General features: G+C 44.6%; 1 protein-coding gene across 1 annotated transcript; it reads right to left on the reverse strand.

Moving 5' to 3' along the window:
• Window positions 1–666: 666 nt before the first annotated feature.
• LOC119387385 (holotricin-3-like) lies at window positions 667–14,734 on the reverse strand. The gene is made up of 3 exons (XM_037654760.2): window positions 14,623–14,734; window positions 6,918–7,360; window positions 667–851 (listed from the first exon to the last, which is right to left on the reverse strand). The coding sequence occupies exons 1-2, from the start codon at window positions 14,644–14,646 to the stop codon at window positions 6,959–6,961; spliced, it is 426 nt and encodes a 141-aa protein (XP_037510688.1). The 5' UTR covers window positions 14,647–14,734; the 3' UTR covers window positions 667–851; window positions 6,918–6,958.
• Window positions 14,735–15,371: the final 637 nt, after the last annotated feature.

Genomic DNA, 15,371 nt, shown 5'->3' on the forward strand with positions numbered 1-15,371 from the left:
TACTAGATTAATGCCAGATCTCCACCATGCATATTTTTGCTTTAGCTCGAAATGCTGTGGTCAGCGTTTAGATTCATGAAGATACGCCTTCAGTGGTAAAACTATGCTGGGTGATAGAAAAGTAGACCAGTATTGACATAAAGAACTTCTTATGGCAAAATGTTATTCAACATGTCTGCTAGACTTAGCTCATTGTAATATCTCGTTACGACTTTCTTTTTCAGCCACTGCAATCACTTTGAATATGCATACCTCCTCAGCAAGTGCCACCAAGCCATCAAGCATGGTATTATTTTCTCATGCAAATATTTATCGGAATAGCTATAATACGAGCACAGATTCACTACATTTATTTTTCATTTCGTGTTGCGTGCATTAAACGCGCGAGATGAGTTAACACTTTACTGGAACGGACTTGCGGGGTCATTTGTCGCAAGCTTATGATAATAATAATTGCTGGGGTTTGACGTCCCAAAACCGCAATATGATTATGCGAGACGCCGTACTGGCGTGCTCCGGAAATTTCGACCACCTGGGGCTTTTTAACATGCAACTAAATCTAATTCGTCACATGCTCACCAGGCAAGACCTGGAGTGTTAGATATAACTAAATTATTTCCAAATGTTACAATAAAGATCAAGTGAGAACATGATGAATGATCAAACTTTTATTTACATAATATTTACAAGTACAGAGCAGAGGTCCAGCTCAGCACTGGGGAGGAACATTTGTATCCATGCGAACTTTTAAAATAAGCGCCAACCATTTTAAAGCGCAGTAAATTTAGGTACAGGAGTTTCAGCAGCCTAGTGTCAGAGTGCCCATTTCTGACATGGCGGTTAAAACAAATCTGAAAAAAAAGAACAGAAAACAAGAAAGGTAGTAAGCAGACGCTTAAAACACGGCACCTAAAATTTCGTTGCTCGAACTCGAGCGTAGTCTGGTTATTTACCATTATCTAAAGAAAATCCTTATTAAGAGAAAGTTGTACGAACAATCCGGTGCCGAAGTCAATCCCAATATCACTGATCGTCACATTATTACTAAATAGAAGCGGCACTGCAAGAATCGACTGGCATGTCATCTTACCTTCCCTAGGCGATATGTCCGTTACGTATGCCAACTGCGCAGCGATCTGCTTTCTTTTTCTTAAAACATGAAAAGCACGCTCACCTGGGCACATATTCAAAACAAGCTATTACGCTAGTATTGTTCGCAAGGGAGAATTCCTGCTAACCTCAGTGAGGGACATAATATAAGCGATGGCTGCTAGCCAATGGCAAACAGCACACATCGAAAAGCTTTGGAATTTGGGCACCCATCTTATTATACTCTGCATAAATTCCAGCACTGATAGATAAGCTCGTTGTGTGTACACACAATGTCGTGCATTCAAGCGTTAAATATAATTAATGGTATGACGTATAGGAATACATACGTCTTGCTGCTATGGCAAATCAATGCCAATACAATAAAAGTTATCAACATGCTGCATGCACATTTCACAATACACACATTAATCCACCAGAGAAGCAGAAATCATATGCATCGCTCACTGTATGCATGCCGATGAAAGGAAAACACAAAGACACTCAGTCTATTTCTGACTATAGAGAGACAAGCATAGCTTGCTAGTCTATCTCCGTTAAGAACTCAGGTTGGAAGAATCGCGTTCTTGATATCAGCAACATATCCTCATGGCCGCCTTGTTCCCGTTCTGGGATCTCTTTTTAAGTGTTGCTTATGTGTTTCTTATAGTCGCCTCTACCCCTTTATGTTTAGCCCCGCCTCGGTGGTCTAGTGGTTATGGCGCTCAACTGCTGACCCGAAGGTCGCGGGATCGAATCCGGGCCGTGGCGGCTGCATTTTCGATGGAGGCGAAAATGTTTGAGGCCCGTGTACTTAGCTTTAGGTGCACGTTAAAGAACCCCAGGTGGTCGAAATTTCCGGAGCTCTCCACTACGGCGTCTCTCATAATCATATCGTGGTTTTGGGAGGTTAAACCCCAGATATTATATTACCTTTATGTTTATCAAAGCCGTCGGTTTTACACTGTGTTCACTTCGTAGTAATAACAGTGACACGTAACCACAAATTCATTCTTCCCGTGAGTATCACGAACAGTAAATGTTTTCTAACTCTGACCATGCTGGCATAATATGAGCATGGCGCACGCTCATTTGAAAGAAAGGGATGCGTCTTAAGACTTTTGTGATTTCAAAAAGACTGAATACGCTATCCTTAATTTCCATGTTCAGTGTTCAGCCACCTTCTTGCCCCGCCACGGTGGTCTAGTGGTTATGGCGCTCGACTGCTGACCCCAAGGACGCGGGATCGAATCCCGGCCGCGGCGGATGCATTTTCGACGTAGGCGGAGATGTTCGAGGTCTGTGTACTTAGATTTAGGTGCACGTTAAAGAATCCCACCAGGCATGGTCGAAATTTCCGGAGCCCTCCACTACGCCGTTCCTGATAATCATGTCGTGGTTTTGGGACGTTGAACTCCACATATTATTACTAACCACCCTTTTGCTGTGCGGGAGTCATGTACTTAACTTATTTATAAAGTTTAGGCATTTTCTTATTATGAGGCTGTATGGAGGCTCACATGTAGAGCATGCTGACTTGTGGACGTTGTTTTGTACTTCCACATGCAACATGGCGCTCTTTGGACAAACTTTGTCCTTGCGCCACAAAAAGCCTCTAATCACCATCATCATCATACTTCAACATTCACTTGTTCACATCTGTGTTGACAATGAGGAACAAATAATTGATTGCGGTAATCCCGATATGACACAATTTATGCCTACACGACCATACGGTCTATTATCGAATGGATATACAGGGTGTTTCCATATATATACATATAAATGAAGGAAAGAAGTGTTAATTTCTAAGGGCTCGTTTTCTTTGTTATACACAATATTAATGAGCACTAACCAGGGTTGCCACTGACTTTCCAGTGAATGTCGCCAAACGACGAGCAAAAAGTCGCCAAAAGTCGCCATTTTTTTACAAATTTCGCCAAAAAAGTCGCCATTCTAGATATGTGTGGCAAACCTAGTAATAAAAATTTCCACTCACGTATAGCCCCGTAGAATACAGTACCATCCAAGACCCTGAAATTATATTGACGTTTCTCGATGCCAGTCGTATCGCCCGCTTCACTATGGGAGTGCATGGTGCTGCTTTTCCGACTAGCCGCAAGATGTGCGTGGTGGCGCGAGGGTGAATGAATGAAACGCTCATGATATCATGCCATCCCTGTCCGCTCGTTTCAAAGGTAAAAGTGTGGTAAACCCTGGGCGAAAACCGCAAAAGCGTTCTTTGTAGACAGCTTTACGTACCCTTATATAAATAAAAGGATTAAAAGGTTTATTGAAGGTAACACGACAGAATTCTTACAGCAGTCTTGCACCTTTTCATTATGAAATAATATGATACCGGACGCCACCGACCCTTTCTTATAGTCGCCTATATCTACAAGCGTCAATCCGACGCGTTATTAATGATCAGGTAGACAATGTAAAATGTTATATAGCAATTGTTTTCATTGCACACGCTCACCGAGAACAGTAGAAAATGCCTCAATAAATATTCTTTATTGCACAAATAGCCGTGTATCCGCTTCTCTTCGCTATTCCAAAGCAGTCTTTGCGAGCTGAATTTGCGGTACCGCAACAGTGAATAAGTCGCCAAGCGATTCAGAACATTTGGAGCTTTGGCTGAACAAATGGTCGGAACACGTGGCGAACCCATCGTCTAGCCCCTTCAGAAGCGAAACTTTAGAGAAGCTTAAAACACCTAAAGCCATAAACTTATAGACACTGCCGCCTCGCGGTTTGCAAGGCAGTCCGCTGACTTACATTTTGCTAAAATGTCGCTGGGGGACGTTCCAGTACCCACTGCATCTAGATTAATTCAGGAGATAGACACGAGTTACAGGACAGACATACCGAATGACGTGTAATGTGCACATTCTACTCGTGGGTTTAAAACCAAGAAAAATACAGAGAATGTTGCCGCTCATTCATTGGGAAGACACTAATCTTAGGATGCATAACTCAGTGGAGACCTAAGCCGAAAATCGCCAAAAATTCGCCAAGTCGCCATTCATAATTTTAGGTCGCCACGGGTCTCTCAAATTCGCCAATTTGGCGAAAAGTAGCCACCATTGGCAACCCTGGCACTAACAGACAATAATGCCAAGGAAAGTATAGGGGATGTTTTTAGTAGTAAATGTAAGGTAAATGTGAAGAAAGAAAAGTGGACGAAAAGATAGCTTGCCGCGGGCAGGGACCGAACCTGCGACCTTCGAATAACGCGTCCGATGCTCTCCGAGAGCATCGGACGCGTTATATATATATATATATATATATATATATATATATATATATATATATATATATATATATATATATATATATATATGTGTGTGTGTGTGTGTGTATGTATGTATGTATATATATATATATATATATATATATATATATTGCGCTTGATAGCCTGATAGATAGCTTGATAGATAAGTTTAATCATACAAAAAAATTTCACATTCCCTTTAGGGCCAAGTGCATTTCGTTACGTTGTAGAGGGCATTCCAAAATGACCGATCCAATTTTTTGTGCCAACGTATACATGCTGCGCGATGATTTTTTCTGCGTTTAAAGAAAGCCCTCGAAATATGAAATCCCCATCACTCGTAATTACAAATCCTTCCTGGCAAAACATCTGAGCAACTGAGTTAAACAATGAGTAATTGAATAGACAATCGGGCGAAACTTGGTTTCCCCATTGCATTCTCTGACGTCATTCACATCATTCAGCGCAAACTACTGCAAAACGCAATCACTGCTTTTATTTTCTCGAGGAAAACCTAATTCACAAACTCCTTCACTCGCAACACTCTTACACTCTTAGTGCAACCGGCTGTTTCCGACTTAGTGTAAATCGCCGGCATACGTTAGTATAGAGATTGGTGTATACAGCATGCACTATAACACACTTGCGTATTGTTGTTGTGTGCGCGGTTAGAGCCCCCAGAAAAACATCTGAACATCGCGCCGTCCCGCGAATCAACATTTCCAGCCACCTAAATTTAGGTGCTATATAAAGTATGGTTCTCAGGAGTGTTTGCAAGGTGTCATACTGGCTCTACCATTTGAGTGTGGGCAAGAATTAAAGCATAATGGTAACTTTACGCGAGCGGCAATCCCTGTATGTTCATGGACGATGTTCAGGCTATAGTAATTGCGGTTTTTTTTTCTCATTTCTCCCGAAACATTATTTTCTCAATTTTAACAGGCCACCATAATGAACCTATTCAACTGATAAGGCTTCAACGCTGAAGCTGTGAGTGATGTCGTACAATGATCAATAACAGCAGTTAAAACGATGGTGGTGGTGGTGGTGGTGGTGGTGATGTTGCAGCAGGCGGGGTTAGCCTAGCCTGCATGGCCGGCAATTGTTCCGCCTGAGCATCTCCTGAATTGTAGGGGTATGTCACCAAGTGCCGAACAGCCCAGTGTCTCTCAGGAAAACCAACAAAATTCGTTGCACGCTTCTCCTCGTTGCCGCTTGCCCTTCAGGAAAAATGACGTCTTCAAATGTCAGGTGCCTATGACAACATTTTTGCAAGGTGCGGACCATCGCTGCTCTTTCCACATCAAACTGTGGGCAAAGCCAAATAAAATGTTCAATGTCCCCGATGTCACCGCAGAAGGCACAAAACGGGGAAGCGTACCGCCCAGTCTTGAATGACCAAGCCGGGGTGTATGCGGAGCCGGTTCTTACGCGGTACAACAGCGTCGCTTGTTCACGAGAAAGTCCGTTGATTACACATGCTTGGTGTGGAAACTTGTAGATCGCCTTGAAATGATTGCGTATCGCATCTTTGTTGTTCTGGTAAATTTTAGGAGTTCTTACTTTTGGAACAGATGTCCACGCTTCGCATGCAAGGGCATCAGCCTATTCATTGCCTTCAATGCCAACGTGGGATGGGATCCACTGAAACTTTATATTGAAGTTCTTACCAATAAGGTGTTTAATTAGCGCCAGGGATTGCCTGGTGAACTTTTCTTGAGGTAGGCCACGATGCAGTCTTTGTAGCGCCGACTTGGAGTCCGTCAGCACTACAACATCCCGTGCAGAAAAGGATCGCAATTTTCGCAAAGCCGCGGTGATTGCAGCGCTTTCTACCGTTGTGGACGAAACCACACGATCCAGGCGGCCGTGTCGTGTGTAGTCTCTTAAAAGGGCTTTTACCGGTCCTTTCTATTTTTCTGAGTTAACAGTGCAACTGTTCTCATGCTGGGCCTTACGTGATGAGCTCCGCTTCCAAGATACACCCACAGATGGCGTAACTGCCTCGGTCGCAGACGAAGCGGTAGCCGCACAGTGAAATGGGGAAGGGTGGCTCGAGCGTGAATAGGGCCTAAAGTCACTGTAGCAGGGACAGGTGTGGCAGGGGCTGCCAAGCGACCTTTCCCGTTCATCTCTACTCTATGAATAACGTAATCACAGACACCCACACAAAATTACGAAACATCACAGAAAATCACAGAAAATCACAAGGGAGATTTCACACCGGGTGGAACTGGGGTAATTTTCTCATTGGCTAGACCCCTGTCCAAGGAGTGGTATTAACAGCGGTGAAGCCGCGGTCCTGCGTAGTTCTGACACTTACGGTACAATAGGTGTCCGTGGCTGTCTCGTGTCTTACTTTTCTCAAGATCACATGATATTCATGTGCGTTGTGTTCTCATAATGAAGATAACGCTCCTGTGGGCGCAAAATTGATTACAACTAAGAGAAAGTGTGTTTAAAAATGTCTGCGATGTGCAGGAACGGAGCACATGGTAATCAGAGGTGCTTAATGTTTTTCTAATAGTACATAGAGTTATAAAATGCGTACCTTTGGTATACGAGAGGCACGTTGCGAAAGCGACATGCGCTTCACCACCAGTCACCGTAGCCGCCATGACCCCCATCATGGCCCCCACCGTGTCCATGGCCGTAACCATGTTCGTCACCATGGCCGTGTTTGCTCTTGATGATTATGACTTTGCCGTACCCTCCGTGTCCTCCACCGTGACCATGACCATGTCCGTGGCCGTGGCCGTGGCTGTAGTGACCCAGGTAGCCGCCTCCGGGATGAATTTTTTTGATATGGTGAACTGTCTTTACGAGAAACGTAGGACCCTTAATTGCGTGGGTCTTGTAGTCGTGGCCATGGCCATGACCGTGCCCATAACCACCATCGCTGATCTTGTGCACAACAATTCCATGTCCTCCGTGACCGTAGTGGCCATAGCCAGCCGCCGACAGCCGCAATGCGCATAACAACACAACGACGACCTACAAAGAAAGTGATGCAAGTTCAGATGATAAGAATTATAAACATGCACAAACACTTAGCGAGCAATAATAGGCGTCAGCTATACTCTTTTACTTGTATATGAAATCTGCAAAGGCACAATAACTACCTGTCGCTAAGAGCTCCGGGTCTCTTTTGCGATAGCTTGCAGCTTTCGAAATTCAGTTATTTAAAATCCGCTGCCTCTGAAGACGGCAGAGGTGAGCCTGCCACCCACAATATTTCGTACCCCTGCTTAGCTGTATCGCACCTCACAACCTGCGAGGGCACAAATTTAGGCCATTTGGCATTGTTCCTGCATCTATTTTCATCGAGTATTTTCATGTATCTGCCTCGCCACTTGGTGTACCACGTGCAAAGCAACAAAGGTAATGCTATCTTTTTTTTTAAATGGGAAGCATTTCTTAGCGAACCTTTGGCAGTTTGAGCGTTTGTATCTACGTGTCGACTTATCTGTCTAGCCGTCTACGTCAGGGTGCTCTCATGATCGCCTCCTTAACTTGGTGTAGACCAAATTTGGCATGGGAGGCTAAGAGGATTTGACGAATATGACTGTCTGATCATGACACGTATAACGTGAAAATTCTGTCACGCACGCCGTCAAACACTTTCCTCTAGACGCGTGTGGCACATACCCGTATACGACGGGCCACGGTAAGAGGGTATGCGCCACAGGTGGTTCAAAATTTATATCTTCCCATGGACGGCGAGAACAGACATTGGTAATTTAAATACGACAGCGTTAAGAAAAACTGACATCGGCAGCGTTGACTCGACAAATGGAAAGAATAAAAAAATCACACCATCTCCCGCTAAAGGGGATCATGAGGCGATGCGAAGCAGTGTTTCGGCATGTAGAGCTCGCGTTTCAGAGATGGAGTGGTGAGGGGGAAAGGGGAGAGGGGAAGTGGAGAGAGGGATTGGAGAGGGGATGGGAAAGGGGAAGGAGGAAGGAGAGAGGTGATGTGGAGAGAGGGAGGGGAGAGGAGGAGAGATGGGATGGGAGAGTAGGAGTGGAGAGGGGGATGGGAAAGAGAAATGAGAGGGGGAAAGGGAAGGGGAGAGGTGATGTGGAGAGGGAATGGGGAGAGAGGGAGTGGAGTGGGGAAGTGGAGGTTTGCGCATGCGCAGTAAGGGTGGTCACGCCGCACACCACCACCACCGGATTGAACTCCGCTATAAGATGCTTCACATCTAAAATTTGGATCTCAGCAGGAATCGAACGCAAGCATTCTGCGTGGCAATCAGGTATTCTACCACAGAGCCACCCCAGGTCTATAAACTCGTTTGGAAAAACAGCCTATGCAGGTGTAATGGCGGTGCAACGTCAATTGTGGTTGTGGTGCTGGCTATCTAATTTTACAAGAAAGTAATAAACACTACATATGTACTACTCCTACGATACAGGCGTCATGTCAGGTTGGCGTCTGTGGTTCCAGCGTTGGCTCCGCCTTTATAGCAGCCTAATAAACATTACATTTGTATTCCTATGATTCAGCGAGCTGTATTGAAGCGTTGCTCGACCCCGGAGGAACATATTAACGACAGTTACTTATTATATTCAAGTGATTGCACCATAAAGTGCACTTAGTTTCGATAATACTGACGTAAGTACTCTAACGTGGCTGACGTTACGTCGCACCATAAGTTACCCTTTAAACGCCGGTGTTGTCGACGTGCCTGGTAAACCCACGATGTGCACACAGCTACTACAATTACAAAAACACGTCTATCCACCTCGTAACGCTTGGCTCGAAGCCATAGATGCAGCATAGAAGTGCTCGCTGACTGCTTCGCATGAAACCGATTCCCACAACGCGTGGGATCTGCCGAATCTTTTTTTCTTTTAACTCAGCCAGGTCTGTGCAGATGCACATACCAATCTCAGCCTATATGTGGACTATGCGTGTACAAAGAAGACAGAAAATTGAGCAAGTTGGTATTTGTTCATAGCGAATACCAACAACGTAGTATGTACGCGCGCGCTTGTTTGTGCGTGTCAATCGTACGTGCGCATGCACCCCCTCGCTTTGTATTTTGTTATCCTACGTTCCCAATATTAAAGTGAACCGTTAATCGTGTGAGCTATTGAGTCTTATCCTATAACAGTATTACAACTTTCAGCCACAAAAAAAAGCAGACGTTTTGGAGTTCGAACCTACCTGTGAAGTTTACTCGGGGATATTCTCTTATTTTCTGTCAGAGGCGGTGAGGGTGAGGGGGTACGGGGGGGAAGTAGTGTGTATCGACGGAAGGTGGCGTAAAGCCGAACGCCACAGCTACTGAAGTGGGCGGAGCATTTTGATCCGCGCCAGCAACATGATGTCTACGTTTGGATTCTATGGCTTGGGCTCAAATGGTTGGGGTCCACTTCACTGAAGTCACAAAAGTTTTGTGGGCTCCCTAACATTGTGGACGGAACTTCTGAAAATGTACTCATACGCGAAATAGTTCGGTTTGGCGCGTGTTCCTTACCGCTGTGGAAAGTGATGGTTGAACGGCATCCGCGTTACATAGCGTTAACTTTGTCCGCTTAGACGACCATTTATGGGCTAAATTCGCTACAAGTTTCTTAGGCGAGTTGACGGAAGAGCCATAATGAGACGAACGCTCACCTGAAGGCGCAAACTCCATGTAGCGTTTGAGGCACACGTAAATGGCGCGAGTTTCTCACGCGTGCAAAAACGCGAAGTGACAGTGTAAAGTAAACCAAGCGTCCTGTCTCAAAGATCTTCCTGTAGAAAATCAAGGAGTATTCTTTTTTATTTTTAGCGCAGAAATCACCGACGCAACTGTGGGAATACATTCGTTCGCGGTAGCATTCCCCCCGTTCGGCTCTGTAGCCTTCACTTCATTGCCAAGAAAAGTTGTCCGCGAGTATAGGAGTATACCAGCCTTGTGACCGCAATAAAAATTAGTGCTGCATTTTCGATTGTGCTAAAAAAATCGCATTTTATGGGATTGAAGCGTTAATCGTTCTCATTTGCGCAATCGTTTCTCGCATTATGACGAAGTCCGAGCAGTCAGTATTCCCGAGTCGCCGACCGTACCTTATCGTAAGAAATAACACGAAGTTCTTCGAATATCCCATTGCTAATGTCGATGTGGGCAGAGCGTCCTCGATGTGGAGTACTCTTGATTGTCCCGTCCACTTCCAGATGCAGTTTAAGGCCGCGTTCAGCAATAAATGTTCCGCAAAATGAGGCCCTATACAGCAGTTTTCCCCGAGTATCAGGCACTTATACAATAGTAGTTTCTTGTGTCCAATGCAAGCGCCAGATTCAATTTCGGGAACTGAAAACACAACTTGAAGGTAAGTGTAACTGGTAGCGAAGCCTCCATAGGAGAAGAGTGGCAAGTTGGGCGAGTTGGTAATGATGCATTATGTAACTGCGCAAAAAACGGACGGGAACACAAGAGGAGATAAAAGCATAAACCGGCGATTTATTGCACAAACTGAAGATTTATTGCATAGAAGCCCATACGTTCCGAAAATGGCCGCTCATCTGCTCATGGGGCTTAGCACCATTTATGTGAGGAGGGAATTTTTCCGGCGCAACAAAAAAAAAAGAAAATAAAGCAGATCTGACGCAATATGCAGCAAAAAAAACTGACATCATTTTCGAAGCACTAGTGCGAAATTTGACCTAAAAATAGTCTTCGTAGGCAACTGATCGCTAAGGACTAGCGCAAAGGCGAGCCGGCGAGTCCTTGGCGAGTGCGCTTCATGTCAACGCCAGCTAAAATATCGACTCATGACTAGACAGTGATCTGTAAGTGCACTGCTGTTTTTTTCGCCTTGGTTTTACTAGGCCACTCATTCTTGGAACTTTTACTGTGTGCTCGGGGCATCTTCCGCAGCTGGACTAAAGCGAGCAGCTCTCATATTTGCAGCGTTCTTTATTTGTTTCGCAGATACGCAGGTGTCTTAAAGTGCACATTGCTTGTGTGCATCGCGTGGTTCAGTTCTTAGAAGAATAAATGACGCCTAGTCACCCCAAAAATATGACATTACAATTTTATTCAATGCTCACAATAACGCGATTTTGCAATTTTGTTCCAGTGCACACAATGAGCAACAAGTGTGGCAATAAGTGCAAAAAAGTGCGTAGACACTACGTGCACTATGTTTTGCCTTACACTCCAATTAATTAACGTTACGCGTGACATATAAAGGTATGCAAATTGCAGCGCGATAGCAGCTTAGCGATCTGCTAACCGATAACAGGAGTAATAGTGGGCCCTGCGTCTTCACGAAGGAAACCGGGCCGCAGAAATACTGATTCATGAAAATCCAGAGAGCACACTACTCCGAACCGTTGCCCCAGTGTCTTATCTAGAAGACGTGGGTCGCCAGGCGTACGTACATGTATTGCCATTGCATCCTCGCACAGCACATCGTTTCCGCGGGTACCGAGGCAAGCATTTGGCGTTAAATGTTATCCGCCTCGTCTCGTTGCCCGTTGGACGCCGTAATCAACACGTACATCAATGATGAGACGCACCTCACAAATCCGCGCACAGGAAAAATTCAATTCTCACCACAATACTTCATAGAACGCGTGCAAGTGCGGAACACCAAACCAAGTGAGGGAGCGTGACGTCCCAGACGAACTCTACGAGCGCTCCTTACCAAACACCGCAGGTGCTGCACAGCATAATAATGGCGCCTCTCTTCAGAGGACGCTAATGAAAATGTTTTTCGCAATAACAAACACTATCATGAATTCTTTGCACATTGCACCTACATAATATTGTTCGGGAAATAAATGTCATTTGTAAAACATACAGATTGCTTCTCCCTTGAATAAAACTTCGTTTTTCGCTATTAGTGGTTTTTCTCCCCACACCTAGTCGCGCTTCAGCCGCAGCACCTGTAACTACCTTTGCTGATATCCTGGACAATAGGTTCATAACCGCTTTTCGCCCGAAGCTTCGCGACCCATTAGGATCGACCTTGCCTTGGTTGCCATGCTTTCACACCACATAATCGACGGCTAGCAGCGGCGACGTCACAAGATATTGATAATTTGGTTGAAATCGAGAGAACAAGAAAGTAGCCAAAAAATAGCCAAGTAGCCAAGACGTTGTCTTCTGTCGCCACCGGCCTAAAGGTGTAGCCAAATTGGCGCAAAGTAGCCAAACCTGGCAGCCCTGCTCCCTATTCGAATTTCGCTGATCATCCCTCCGTATTTCCTCCTTGTAAATTATCCTCTGTAAAGATCATAACGGATCTAAAAACATATTGAGTACAATGGTTATCTTCTTGGAGTGCGTTTTATTATCTCTCTTTCTTGGAGTGCGCTAAAATTTGACACATTGAAATAACAAATTGAATATATTTTCCCATTCCGTTCATTCCTGGAATCTAATAGCGATTATATGAAGTAATGAATATTTTTTTTTACATTCTTCGATTACGTCGCTGACTGAACGCGATCAAGCGAGGAATAATAGTAATCACATCCACTGCGAACATAGCGTACTAGAGCACGTTGTATCAGTCTTGTTTGCGTTAATTGAATGTATAACGCAGAAAGCTGGACCAAAAGTAGGGTCGGCTAATGCAAAATTATAGATATGAAAAAAAGTGATCATGAAAAGGAAAACGAACACTGCGTCACACGTAGGCAACCAGACTCTTCCAAGACTTTCTTTATAGCATATTACGTAATAATGGTTCCACCTGCCCCTACATGTCGACATAGAGATACGTAGTGTTCTTGTTTTAGATTCTTGATGTGGACGCAATGGCACGCGCAAATATTAATTCACCGATGAGACTGTCTTTCTGCGGGTCGAATGATAACACATGAACGCATATTTTCCGAAAACTATCTCTTTGAGAAAGAAAGTCATAGACGTGCCCAATGTTCTCTTTTTGCTGTTGATAAAGCATGCTTTGTAATGCGTACTGTAATAAGAAGAATCTTCTTATGTACGCCAGTCCGCGATGTAAAATTGTACAACAATAATGACAAGACTGATGTGCAATATTTGCTAGCAGTTCACAAAATTATTGGCATTCGATTCTCATCACTCATGGAAGTATTTTATTCTTATCCCATTCGATTCGCTCTAGGCGCTAAACGCTAATATTTGATTGAGTCTCAAATATACTGTGCGCGCGCCTCTAAATATTTTCTGGTCACAAGCACAACAATGAACTTCAGCGTAGTTTGCTTCTGCAGGTCAAGAGAGACATTACCAAGAATCCCATTTCATTTTTTTAAATTGTGCAATAGTGAACATTTCGCCTGGGTCATTGTCTAATGGAAAAAGAGATGGAAACAAAATTACATTATCGGGGTACTTCGATTTCTACAAGGCATGGTATTTTCATGAAGCTGCATTGACATCGACAGAACGGACGACGTACTTGTTATTCAGAGAAGTACGCTCTATTCACAGCAACTTGCCTCGTAAAACGGAGTGCACTCGATGGCTGTGTATGCAAGAAAAAAGGTCACTTCTTTCAGGAAAAATGCGGAATGACGCCCTAAATTCCATGGTATGCTAGTCACTCGCAGATTTCAAAAAAAGAATATATGCATATAACACGGTCAGTGCTGTGCACTAGAAATAGGAGAGAATGGCACTCCAGTCTGGAGGACACGCAGCAACCGTAAAATGTAGCTATGTAAAGAGGCACCTGCACTAACATCACTAGAATAAGTTCACTCGTTTAATGTGCGTATTAGCATGCAAAAAGCATGTCAGACGCGCAAGCGGCAGCGTGTTCACTTTTTAAAATATCATTGCGCGTAAATTACACTTGCTTAGAAGACAGAAATCACACAGTGCTACTGTACTGGAAGATTACTGCAAAAACCAGCAGAACAACACATATTGCACTTTTCTACGTCTTAATCGACCTTTCTCTGCTCTAATCATGACAGAGCATGGGGAGAACACCACGTTACAACGGTACTTGTTCTTGCAAAACAAGTTTCTGGTGCTTGCTAAAGCTTATACTGGCAAGTAGGAACCATATCGTAGTATGTTATGATTACGCAAAACAGCATGTTCGTGGGCTTACTCTATGAATTTCCTATAAACATGTACTAGCGCTAGCATTTGTTTAACAGTAATGACACCACTGCGAACTTTGACACAACTGTGTACAAGTGAACAATAAGCAGCGATGCTTCTTTACCTTAGTGTTCACTTGGTGCGCCGACAGGTGTAAATATCGTTAAAATCGCTTCACATGAACCGGCCACCTTAATTTGTAACACCTTACCAGAACACAGCCTGACGTAGACATGCCGTTGTCTCCCCACAGCCGCTAGCCTTGAACAACCTGCGCCGTCTGCTTATATACCAAAGCCAAAGGCTGTGATTTATCTCAGCGGTGAGGGGAGCTCTTTTTACATGTTCAAAGAGGGCGAGTGTGGGTACTGCTCGTAACACGACGGGTAACATCGGCGGTAAGTATGGGAGCGAGCGAACGCTCCGAACTCGAGCACAGGCAAACAACAATATGGAGCGGACACACTCTTTTTTTTTTTTTTTTGCTGGTGACTTTTCGGTGCCAGCTAGCGGCCGAGAATGGCAGATAAAAAACATGCCGAAGGCGGCTTCCCTCTCGGTTCTTTGACTCTTAAAAAAACAGCGCTCCCTTTTGACCACGCAGCAAAAGGACGTGCCGCGCCAGCGACTGCTCCACTTTCCCCGCCGGTGCATGTCACGGCGGGCGCGGGTAGAGTTCAACGTAAGAGAGCGCGTGACAGAGGGAGGCTAGAGAGAGTCAAGAGCTGAGAAGCCTGCCGCAAGATGAGACACTAGGGAGTCTGGTGTGTAATTATATTGAAACCAAGCGCACCCTCGATGACGTCTGTATGCCGAGATACTGCACTCCCTTCTTCGCTTGCATTTATTGGCACGTTCTTTTTGAGCGAGCCTTCATCACAGGGTGCGTACTTTTCGCAAGTGCTTCCATTTGTTCTGCGCGAAACGAAAAAAAAAGAAGTAAGAATGAAGAACGCTCCC

This window comes from Rhipicephalus sanguineus, chromosome 1, assembly GCF_013339695.2.
Source record: "Rhipicephalus sanguineus isolate Rsan-2018 chromosome 1, BIME_Rsan_1.4, whole genome shotgun sequence".
In the NCBI taxonomy this organism is placed as follows: domain Eukaryota; kingdom Metazoa; phylum Arthropoda; class Arachnida; order Ixodida; family Ixodidae; genus Rhipicephalus; species Rhipicephalus sanguineus.